The 12571-nt window shown below is 47.9% G+C and overlaps 1 protein-coding gene across 2 annotated transcripts in view; it reads right to left on the reverse strand.

Moving 5' to 3' along the window:
* Window positions 1-717: 717 nt before the first annotated feature.
* Window positions 718-12571, reverse strand: part of NECTIN1 (nectin cell adhesion molecule 1) — a 106844-nt gene continuing 94990 nt past the window's right edge. Inside the window, exons 9-10 of one of the 2 annotated variants that reach the window (XM_056322754.1) lie at window positions 12282-12466; window positions 4823-4930 (exon numbers count right to left, since the gene is read on the reverse strand). In XM_056322754.1, the coding sequence (XP_056178729.1) occupies window positions 12326-12466 (141 nt within the window). In that variant the 3' untranslated portion in view covers window positions 4823-4930; window positions 12282-12325. Of the gene's footprint in view, window positions 4931-12281; window positions 12467-12571 lie in introns of both variants that reach the window. The other variant, XM_056322752.1, reaches the window with a different exon arrangement.

A 12571-nucleotide genomic window follows, 5' to 3' on the forward strand; every position in this document is an offset into this window, starting at 1 on the left:
CCCATCCCTCTCTGACAGCTCCCCCACAGCGCACCAGAGCGCAGCAGGGGCTCTCCAGCAGTCCCTTGGAGCAAAGGCGGCTGCAATGCATTTGTTGTCTTAAAACAATGTTCAGTGTCTACCTGCATACAGAACCAGGACCGCTTGCTTGCAGAAGGAAATCTGGGCACTTGCAAGAGAAGCGGGCTAGAGAGGAGGGGGCTTCGGGGATGACTTCACCTATACCTTCCCTAAATAGCTGCTGGCCCAGGGGACCGGCTGTTTGTGACACTGAATCTATTCCACCCACTTGCACAGGGAGGCTGGGGGGAGGCTTCCCAAAAAGGTAACAAGTGAACCGAATGAAGTGAAAGAGGCATCTCTCACAGAGCACTTGGGCATCATAATTATGTTTGTATTGCTCTGAGGGCAGAGCTGTAGTAGTGAAGGGCACCAGGCACGGCCTTGCAGGTCACCTGAACGCTGCTCCTCTGTTTACCTTGAAGCCCCACATCCCCACCAGTGCTGCGGACAGTGAAGGAGGCAGCACGAAAGGCTGGTTAATGCAGCCCTGAGGACAGCTTCACGAGCTCAGCCAGTAACTCCTGGGGCTCAGTGCGAAGGCAAGGGGGGGTGGTGTGCACGTGTGTACGTTTTTGGGGAGTGAACCTGCAAGGGATGGTGGGTGTCGTGAGCAACTCCGGAAAAAGTCAGCACCAGGAGAAAGGAAGAGATCAAGCACCTCACACCAGTTGCACAGCTATGAGAGAAGTTGTCATAACTCTTCAGCTGACTTTTATTTAAGTTCTGTGATCAGTCTTTTCCATCTGCAAGAGCTCTTGTGTCATTGCCACCAACATATGGAACAGAAATTATGACATTTCACCCCAGTAACAGGAAGAATGGCTTCATCTTAAGGGTCTTTTCCGACTGAAATGGTTCTATGATTCTATGATTCTATGTCTCACACCAGTAAGACACAGAAATAAAGCACCAGTTCCTCCCATATACTGCTAGCCCACTGGATGCAGGATCACACTCCACCAGTTGCCTGTTCAACTTGGTCAGCAATCTACGCCCAACAGTGTTACTGGATGGCTCTGTTCCCGGAGAGGGGCTCTTCTAAAATCAATTTGCACCATGGCAGGAGGAGAATGCCTCTCATTAGCATTGCTGCAGCAGGATTTCTGTGCCTGAGAGGTTACCACAGACAGGGTAGCCTTATCACAGAGCAAAGCTAGCGTTGAGCTTGTGGCAACAGGTGCAGCAAAGTTTGGAAACGGCAAATATTGTGCAACTGTATGGAGAGGGAGGGAGGAATAAGAGCCCTGAATCAGAACCATTTCTAAATGCAGCTTTGTAAAACCAAAACATGGACCTGAACCTCACTATCTCTTTCTTCAGGGTTTTTCTTCAGGAGTTTCCCCCCTTTTCCTACAGTACAAGGGAATGTGTTAGTGTGTGGAGACTCCCTTTAGCAATTTTTTTTAGACCAACCCAATTCTTAAGGAGAAGAGAGGCAAAGAGAACCAAGACATTGCTAAGCTTAATATATGCGCTGGCATAAGTCAAACTACTGCTTTGAATTTAAGCTTTTCTTGCTTTTCCCCTTTCTAGGGAGGACTGAAATCCTTCTGTTTTGCTGAAAAGCACAGTAAACCCCTTCGTGGCAGTCTTCTGTGGGTAGCTCAAATTCAAAGCTGCACAAGGCAACGAGAATTTCTCTGTAACGCTGCAGCCTGCACCTCTGCCTTCCCCTTCCTCATCAAGGCATCGTCCCTCCAGCCACAGGCAGCGCAGAAAACCACCTGCAACATGTCCTATGCCTCCTCAGGCCAGCCAGCATTTTGTCTAACTTGGTTCCTTCTGTATCTGAAGACCTGACCATATTCTATTTCTTATTTAAACTCTTAGATCTGTCTGAAACTGCACCAGGCGAAGGCTGCCCCAGTCAAATCCACTCTAATTGCCACTGCGCAGGCAGCATCCTGCTATCACAGGCATGCAAACAGGGAAGCGTGTAATGGACTTCTGCTTGCTTTTTCTCCATGGTCAGTGGTGCTGGGTTGATTCCAGGATGTCAGAGACACCTGGGTTTTCCAGCACCTCATCACCTTTCCAGAGTGACCAAAGGCAGATTCGGCAGACTCCAAAGCATGGTTCCCCTGCTGGGGTGAATGTGTTGACTGTGGCTTCTGTTCAGAGTAAATCCAATTTCCAGCTCTGTGGTAACCAGAAAGTACCCCAAGGTATGTTGAGAAGAAAAGAGAGAGAAATACATTATCTGAATCGAGACACATAGCGCTTGAGTCCATTGGTATAGGGAAATGACTGGCTGAATTCTCTGGAGACTGGCAGGGGAAATGTGAATCCAAATGACTCCAGGGTCATTAAAGACCAAAAGGATGGTATTGGAAAAGTTGTGTTTAACGCTCTAAGGCTATGTCTGTGTAGTCCCCTGATCCTCTGGGAATGAGAGCGCTCCATGCACTAGCACGTGTGAAGCTGCTGTGCCTGTTGGAGGTACTGGCCACTTCAGCTTGGCCAAGAAATGCACCAGTGCCCTTTCATCCACACCGCACCCAGCCAAGCCCAGCCAGGCCACAGCTGGTACAACACTTCTCAGTCTGGTGGGAAACCAGCTCCCAGCGGGAAGCTACCTCCCCACATGGTGCAGCGATTTCCCACCACAGAAACAAAATCTTGTCCGCGTGACCAGCTACCATGCCGTCTCCACAAAGTACGAAGTAGCAACATGCACTGGGGAAGCAGGGGAAGAGGGGTGGGAAGAGGCAGTTCTCCACGGGTGTGATGTATGCCATGCAAGGGCACCGGGGCATCCATGCATGTGCCGTCATCCTCACACAGTGCTATATTGCCTAACTAACAGAAGTATAAACTTCTCTTTTATATACAGATCTATTTATTAGCCTGCAGGGAATCCACGAGGTAGTGTGAACACAGATGTGCTTCTCTGTGGAGGAAGAGGGACAAGCAAGGTGAGTCTCAAGGCTGCTCTAGGTGATGGGGACACAGAAAGTGCATAGAACAACTATAGCTGTTTAGATTCAGATATACAAAAATAAAATGGTACTTCAGTCCATGTGGCATGGCAGGAGCTGGGCTGGTAGCATCCAACATGGTATTCACGCCTCCTCTCACGGGGAGGCTTTCGTCTTGATGGTAGTTTCACTTATTTGTACAAGTAGCGCTGAAATGCTGTTTGGTGTCTGGGCAGCAGGATAATGGTGTGGTTCCCATGTCTCCCTCCCACATGCACTTTGCTCAAACATCCTCATGGTTTCCAGAGTGATATTACGTGTGCAGTGTCTGTGGAATGCCAAATACCCAACCCGAGACAAAGGAAAGTAAATGCCCATTCGCCAAGAAGGCATATCCCCTTGTTCAGAACTGTCCCAGACGTCATCTCTTCTATGCCATACCTGGGTGAAACAGATGAAAGTTATCCTTGAAACCAAGCTCGTATACAGGATGCTCATTCCTTTTTTTCCTCTTCCTCTTCTTTGCTTTTATGTACATTTAAGTGTATATCTATAGTTATTTTTCTTTTAATACAAGTGAACACAAATGTGATGTGGAGATAAATTTCCTTCTCTAAAACACTTTGTGGTCACAGGAATGTACACATTTGGATTTACACACCCACACGCATTCCAATATCAAAAAATGCGTAGTCCCAAAACTAAGATGCTTTTAAAAAAGTTAAAAGGCCAGATTCCTCTGTTGGCTTTTATCCTTCATTAAGAGCAAGAAGATTACCTGAAATGACGATTTATGCTTTATATTCTGCCTGAGTTCATTTTAAAATTCCAATCAACAGATGCAAGGAAGAGAGGGGGAAAAGCTAGTGGGGGGTCATGTTAGGCTTTGAAAAAGAAAATTAGAGAGAGTGTTTCCCTTTCTAATTCTTTTTCCCCTTTGGGTTTCAGGTTGTAAGACGGTTATTTAAAGGATGCCTTCTCCAAATGTGTTGATTTCAAAATACGTGTCTCCATGCTGCCTGGATTTAAAAGTCAATCCAAGAGACTGGGAGTGGGAACAGGAGGGGACAAGGACAGAAACAAAACCCCTAAACCAAACCCTTTTCTCTATTCTTGGGTTGGTTTTGAGCATCTTTCATTATAAGCATCTTATTTGGTTCAGCAATCTTGACTGTTCAGCCATTTACAACAGGGATTTCCTATCCCCATTGCCAAGGGGGAAACAAATTTCTCCAAAGGAGGGGGAAAAAATCCCAAACCCCACTACAGCCTTAGATTTGAGCACTGGCTGTGCTGTAAAACTTTGGACAAGCTGGAACAAGGGCTGTGAAGAATCCACAGCTGGCTGCTCTGGTGCAAACAGTGTAGAGATTGACACAAGGGAACCTACGGACATTTAATGAGGTTGGGCACGTCCCATCGGACACAGGGCAGCTGTCACCCACATACACATGCACACACGTAGCCAGCTTGATACAGGAGGGCCAGGATGAGAAAAGAAAGATGCAAGTACTGAATGAGACGTGGGCAAAGGCAGAGTGTTCCCTTGAGCATTAGCAAGCCAGGCAGATACTTAACCTAATCATGTCAATTACAATTGCACCAAAATTTTAAAATCAATAAATAAAATAAGCAATGGCAAAGGGGGTATCTAAAAGGCCTTGGTTGTTGAGCAACAGGGTCAGGAGAAGTGAAAAACATTAGCTTCTTCATTTTGCTGTGTTGACACTTTAAACATACTGTTCCTTAGGACAGATGTAAGGAGCCCGGGAACCGGGAGGTGGGCAGCAGAAGGAGATGTCAGAATGATGAGGATAAAGATCTTGTGGGAGATCTGACAAGGGGGTATAGACATGAGGGATCTTCTCCAGATATCGATCTTCATGTGAGTAACAGCGGGTCAGGTAATCACTCGCATTCGATATCTCTGAGTGACACTTTCCAAAGTTCTGTAAGTAGAGACAAAAGTCAGCGGGTGAAAACTCTGGGATTGTCAGCCATAAAACATACAACCCTCCAGCTCCTTGCTGAGACACACACATACAACAAGTAGGATGGAAAATTAAGTAGTTCTGCTTACTGCTTCAGGAAAATAGAAAGCCAGGTGATCAGTCCTCACATTTCAAAATTTTTGTCTCACTTCCCAAAATATCCATATGGCCCACACATATGTATAGGTTTTGCATGGTTTGCCCCTTGTAAATGCCTTGGCCCTCTGGACAAAATAAGCAGTTGGCCAAGAAAGGACAGTTTATTTTCAGTCTTCCTAACTCTTCCACGCCTCAGTTTTGAAAAAGCAGTGCTTGTACGCATCACGAATCTAACCCAGGCTCACGCTCTTCCATCGAAAGGGCATGTGTCCGGGCAGGGACTTTGGAGGCGACGTGAGTTATTGTGCCTACTGGTTACCTAGCAGGTAGGAACGCATGTGCTAAGCTCCACCTGTGTGAGCAGCTCCACTGAAAGCCTTGGGGCCAGTTTTGTAGGTCACATCAACTACAGAGAATACAAAGCACTTGCAAGATTGTGACTGCTCCGTGGTCCCACGACCCCTCCGACGGAGCGTACCCTTACGGATGCTTTGCAAACTCTGATTCTTCCTCTTTTAAGTGCCAAACGAAATGAAAACCCCTCCGAGCCCAAAGTGTTTTGGTTCCTACTGGGACAGTTTCGCAGAGGTGCAGCGAGCAGTGCTGAGGAAGCGCTGGGGGCTGGGGGCGAGGGACGGAGACCCCAGGCAGGGGCAGCTGCAGGGGCGCAGGGAGCGCAGATGGAGACCCCCGGGGGGGGGGCAGCTGGTGGGAAGGGTTCCTCCCTGCTCACAGAGCCTTTCCTCCAGTGTGCAGCCCTGCAAGATGACCCAAGCAGGAGGGACATCTAGCGAGGACAGTGGGTTTGGTTTTTAAAATCAACCCACCTTCCTGGGCTCTCGCCCAGGGGCGTCTCAGAGAGCAAAGGCACTGGCAGTCACCTCTTCTGCCTGTGCTCACTGGGGCTGGTTGAAGCGAGTAACTTGCCCTTGAGTCCTTCCTTGCTCTCTTTCAAAATACCAGAAACAGTCGGTTTAGAGAAAAGGACAAGGATTTGACCCTCAGGAGAAAATGCCTGAAGGAACAGAAGAATCTGCTTATCTGCTGCCAGTTCCTGGATACATATTTCACCAGGACACTTAAAAAAGTCATATAGAAAACAAAGTGTCAACAATAATTTATTGATGGTTCAGACTGCTGGAAAGAGGCAACAAGCAAGTTGGAGGGCTGCACGGTTAAAACAGTTTCAGGAACGGTCTCTCTAAGAGCAATGAAGGCTGCTAGAGGATGGAAAGTTTGTCTGCAAACCAGGCAAACAGCAGCAATGCTAAGGTCAATCTGATTTTCATTTCCCTTTCCTTGGCAAAACTGTATGTCCCACTGCTTAAGCTTTTAAAAGTCAGTGATCTTGACCTGGCCAGATAGCAAAGAATAACAGGCTCCAGGCCCCTTCTATTTAGAATTGCTCTGTTGGTATCTGACATTCAAGTGGGACGTCCCCACAGCTACCTTGTGAGGTTTCTGTCCACTTCTGGCTTTTAATTGCAAGGTGAAAAGGTGGAGAGGTGCTGTGCAGCATTATAGCTGTGTAACTGGAGGAACTCAAGCCACAGAACGTGAGGAAGCCTCGCTAACCTTACCTTAACCCCTGCCATCTCTTCCTAGCTGCTTTAGGCAGCCCTGACACAGCTCTCCCATTCCCAGGTGGGATCTATATTTACGCGGAAAGTTTATGCCTCTACACAACTCAAGGCTCAGGTTTACACTGTACCATACACAACCCTGTGGCTGGAAAAGTAGGCAAGCTGTGGCAACGCATACGTCAAGCCTGGAGACAGTTATCTTCATACAAATTGTATAGCATAAACAAGGATCCATACCATAAGGGAGGCAGGGAACAAGGAACAGCTGTTTGCTATTCTTCTGATTGCACCAGCTGATAAAAAGGGATAAAGAAGGGCTGACAGCTAGGGAGAGTGTTGGTTGGTACAGACTGTGCAAAAGTCCTCTCCTGGAATAAGCTACTCTCAAGAAATCTTAAACACAACAGAACTGCTTTCATACCTGCAAGGGGGTGGGGTGGGGGTGGGGTAAGCATTAGCTCTGTGCCTGCTTTATGGGGGTAAGTCATTAGCTGATAGCTCAACTTTCTGGGTAAAGCTAACCTGCAAGAGAAGTTGTTCCAATGATGGAAATTTGGTAAGACATGGCAGGCAAAATGTCTCTTAGCAAGGGTAGCAATCTGTTCCCAATTAAATGGTAGGGTCGGTTTATATGCTTTTTGAGCATGCAACAGAAAAACACGGGACTTCACACTAATAGGTGCACTCAAAAGGTCTAATAGACAGAAAGGCCTAATAGGAAAGAGCTTCTCAGTTAACGTAAGTAGACATCTTGTGTATAAATTGAGCTGGGTGTTGGCATTTAACACTGAAAGAAGCAGAAAGGGCCATGAGATGCTATTTTATGGGCTGCATATTGACAATATACTGGGTGAGGAAAGCATATTTCTTTCTGTTTATCTATCGGTTAATGTGGCATGAAACAAGCACCTGTGAAGTTGGGCTAAAGAAAATGAGTGCAATTTTGTCAGTGCTTCTGTTTGGCCAGGTGAGCATGAAAAAGTTTTCTTCCTTCTGGTCAGTGTTCTGTGCTCGCTCCCCACAGGTGGGAGTGGGGCCAGAGCAGGGCAGCTGGCAAACGGCAGCAGAGGGGTCAGGGGAAGAGGCTTCCCTGACTCCTTTTACCTTTCTTCAGCGTGTGAAGCCAGGAGTCACATTGCTCCAGCTTTGTTCCCTGATCTCATTTCTACATAGCAAAAGGGAAGAGAGCCAAATCAGCCTGGTGTTTTTTAACATATTTAGCAGCCACTGCCCTTTGACTTCCTTCCCCAGTCCCACTGTGACTTTTCCCAAATCTAATTTATCTTTAACAAAGTTTGAAATTAAATTAGGGCTAATGAACTAATTAAATTGAACTGGCACACAATTCTGCCACTTTCTCCCACTTGCCTTTGTTTCCAGCATGACTCCATATGATTCTTCATTATCTGGGTTACATCCTCCCCTCTCAGTTTTATTTTCAAGAGCTTGATTAAAGGGGATGTCAGCAATCTATCTGTTTCAGACAGCCTGGCAGATTACCTTTAAACAGTCTTTATCTGATTGAATTAGAGAGCTTTCATTTCTGCTATGACTTACTCACAACCCTTTTCCACCCCCTATATACCTGTCTCCAGCTTTTCTTCTATTTGCAGATCATCTCTTTGGTAAAACTAGGTGTGCTGCAGACAGATTTCCCTCCGATCTGACCATATCCTGTACTTTTAATCATCCCAAAATAATGAGTTCTTGCTGGTCTAAAGTGAAAGACTCCTTCTCAGGGTCCTGAGGATTTCTCTGCTATAGTCTCTGGAAAACCTGAAGACATGTGAGAGCTGGACGGATACTGCTGCAGAGGACTGTGGTTTCTGCTATTGCTCAAAAGCCAATTAATAACCTCTCATGCAATTTAAACTAGACATTGTGAGCCATGCTGAAGGCTAGAAGTAGGCTGGTTTTCTCTGCTTGGCCAGACTCAAGGCAAACAGTGCACGTTCGTGTCCCTATTGGCTGTGTTGGCCTGTGCCTTGGCTGGGAAAAGTCCCTGCTGCTCAAAAACGATTCAGACTTTGGGCTGCCACTGTCCTAATCATCTCCATCAGCTGATTTTGAGTTTTGGAATGCAGAACAGGCTGATGAACAGAAAGAAGCAGTTTTGTTGAGTGACAGCAGCAGAAGACTGTTGTCATGCTGTGGACCGCTCGGTCGAGAGGATGTAGGTGGTGTTAGAAAATATAATGGGAACCAGAAATAAGCAGCATGTCATCATCGTGTTGGGAGCCTCACATCCTCTCCTCCCTGTTTCTAAACTCCCTACTCAGTGTTTTTGAGCTGCTTTTCATGTTCCAAGTTATGGCCATAACTTTAGGTATCTCTTGGCACGCTCCTGCTCTGCTTGACACTTTATTGGTGAGGGACTTCCTTGAATAATCACTGTCCAAGTAACGAACAAACATTAACGTATCGGGGATGAGCAGGAACCAGTGGCCCTGAGCTTGCTTTAGCACTGGTGGACTTTTGTGGGGACAAAACTGAGGGCAAGTGGGATGGAGGGGCTTACCCCTGGGTTCAGGAAAGGAGAAGACTGAGCATGAGGAAGGCTGAAATTCCCCAAGTACAGGGCAGGGACCTATGACAAGGGATGCACTCACAGACACATGCAAGTATTACTTCTGCAGAAAACTTGTTTATAAAGTTGCATTCCATCTTTCAGCATGCTTTGAACTATTTCTCTTGCTGTCTATAGTACGTACCTGTTCTGCGTTCCTATAGCATCTTAGACCATCAATAATCTTAAACATTTCACTCCTTGCTGCTTCTCTCCTGAGTCCTCCTCTCCACCCTTTTGGAGTCAGGGCAGGACTGTTATCCTCATTTTCAAATGGGAAACTAAGAAGAAGCCACCTTAGTTCTTTGTTTTATTCCTCCTGAAAACTGGAAATGGGGATACTGACCCTGGCATGTGGGGTGGTATTCAGGCAACCCTGGTGTTGATAGGAAGGAAATGTGGCAAATGGGAACGGAGTCAAGGCTGATTTTGGTTCCCCAATATCCCCAGCTCAGTCTGCACCAAATCTGTAACTGATGCAGATTTAATAATTTTATAGTGACATTCAGAAAGCGGAGCTGGCAATCTGAACCATGGTCACTAATTTGCTGGGATCTTGGTGCAAGTCTCATGATTTTGAGCTTTTCTTTCTGTAACTGGGACAAGAAATTCCCAAACAAACCTGAGAGCAGATGTGGGGAGGTAAACGGGGAGGAAATAATTCAAAAAGTATTAAAAAAATTAAAAAAAATCACCCTGATCTGTGGTGTGTCTTAGCAGGGAGATTTTATGGCGGTGAGATTACACCTTCAAAGCACCATATGACTGGCTTTATTTTTACTTCAGAGAAACTGGGAGGATTTCCAAATTTGGATTTGGAGGATTACTGTCCTCTTGCTGACAATAAAATCCCCCATCCCAGGGAGGACAAGGCGAGACCTTCCAAGATGGATCAGGCAGCACTTGCCTTGTTGTAACAGAGGGAGTGGTTCCTCCAGCACAGCCCGAGAAGCTGTTGGGAGCTGGAGGTGAACGCGTACGGGAGGGTGGCTGCCTCAGCCACATCCTCTCCTGGACTGGCATTTTGGTCCTCTCTCTGTGTGCAAGGGGCTGGCAGGTGCCTGGGGGCTGACCGGCACCTCTCTCCAGCAACAGGCAGACCCCACAACCAAATGGAGAAAAGAAACCCCAAACCAATCCAAAACTTACTGTCCACTCTCGCTCGTTACGTCTACGAAGACCTTGATCCTCATTCTGGGAGCAGGGGTGGGTGAGACACCGCAAGAGAGAGAGGTTACCGCTCTGGTCCAGGCCAGGACTGCTGCAGACACTTACCTAGGAGGCTTTTGCTACAGCAGGGGAGCTACAGGGCTGCTTCCAACACAGGAAAACCAGGGACCACAGGGACAAAGGCAAACTGAACTAGCCCGCTGCACGCCTTCCACCCGGGGGTTTGTGCTCCACCTTCACCCACCATTAGCTGGATGTTCCTAGCCTGCAAGGAGGTACCAATCAACGGCCCTGTCCAGTGGGACTTCTTAAAAATGCTGGGTCTCTCCTGCTTATCCTCCTGCACAGAGCTGTCCCCCTCCTTCCTAAGGACCCAGTTCCCTTGCCTCTTATCTTCTTCTCCAGGCCACCCATCCCCATCCCAAGCTACTGCTGCTGTGTGTGCCTCCTGATCTATCCTGGGCGACCTGGGAGGGATTCAGTGAGCTGTAAAGCACCTCATCTCTCCCTTTCCTTTCTTCCTTGTCTCCCCATCCTTCTCTGCACCTCTTCATGGAGCACCCCTGTGGGGCTGTAGCCCCATTAAACCCACAGCTGCTTCCTCCCATTTAAAAGGCAGCAAGTTAAAGGGGAAGGAGCAAGTCACCACAACTCGGGGGATACCTGGGACCCAGGGAGAGTCAGGGCCAAGGACGGGGCTGCCAGTGGCAGTTTCTTGGCTAACAGCTCTGGCATCACCCAGCAAATGTCCCATGGGGCGGGAAAGTTGCCTGCCTTTCAGACAGAAACCTGGTGGCTTTAATACCTGAGAAAAGGGTGTGATTACAGGGTAAGGGAATGTAAGAAGAGCCGAAGACACCTTTTTCCACTGCAGACACCATTGCATTTCAAAGGGTCACTGATATCTAGAGATGGTCCAGAACAACCACTTGTAGGTTTAAATGCAAGCTGAGTCCTGAGCGGTCCCTGCCACAGGACCTGAGCTTGAAGGAGCTTGGTGGTGGTTAAAGTGGTCAGAAAAACATGAGAACAGGGAAACAGTCAGGTCTGGTCTCTAGTTTTGAGAAGGAGAGCACCAAAGAAAATAATTTCTCTCCCTCTCTCTCAAACATCCAACATACTGTCTGCATCAACCTCACGCAAAGCGAGCTCTTTTCACATACGTGGTCCCTCTCTGACTGTCTCTTATTCACTGACTCTTTCAGATGCAGGAACCTTTACATGTTCCCATATTCTCTCACATACTCTCCCACTTTGTTCTTTCACACATGCACATATGCTCCATCTTATCTATAGTTGCTTCCATGCACACAAACTCTTCTTTTTTATTTTTTCTTTTTTCTTTCAGACAACCGCCTTCTCTTTCCCTCCCCTTCTTGTACTGACTAGCTTGGAAAGGGCCTCTTAGCGTGTCCATGAGGCTTTTGGCTTCAGCCCCTGCACTTCCTAGTATTGCTGCTCTGCTTCATGCTGCTGAGCCTTACAAAAATGCCCCAAACCAAGTCCCACACCAAGAGCTGGACCCTTCAAACCCACCTCATTTCTCCCTGTGTCTCCAGTCACACTGACTGCAGAGGGGGCAGACCCCTGTTCTGAAACAAAGCCATTAACCCTTTCCCCCCCACATGCCTCACTTCGCTGTAGAAAGCAAAGGAAAACACTGCAAAGAGCATGCACAGAAGGCAAGACAAGGCAAAGGCATCCCTGTCGGCACCCCCAGAAATAAGGGTAGCAAAGAGAGCAGCCACGGTGGGCAGCGTGCAGGAGGTGGAGGGAGCGGGCAGAAGGACGGATGGGATGCACAGGGGTCACTCCACAGGGGGGGAGGAGATGCGGGGGGAGCACTGACTTCGGAGGGGTGCAGTGAGGAAGGCAGAGTGCGATCGTGTACCTTGAGGCCAGAATCTGAGGGGAAAGGGCCTAGAGTGACATGCGCTAGCGTAAGTTGGGCTGGATGGTTGCATACTCGACTAGGTCTCCGCCAGCATGGATGGAGGTCCGAGGGCTGGGTGACGAGGCCAGAGCTGAAGTGTCCAGCTCTGCATAGTGGACATCACAGTCCTTGTTGCCAGAGTTCTGGAGAGAAGAGAGCAGCAAGGCGATGGGGACACAGGAGGGAGGAGTTGGGGTTGAAGTGGGGAGGCAGGGGAGTGAGAACACAGGAACCGTGCAGAAGGTGAG

This window comes from Falco biarmicus, chromosome 20 (assembly GCF_023638135.1).
Source record: "Falco biarmicus isolate bFalBia1 chromosome 20, bFalBia1.pri, whole genome shotgun sequence".
NCBI lineage: Eukaryota > Metazoa > Chordata > Aves > Falconiformes > Falconidae > Falco > Falco biarmicus.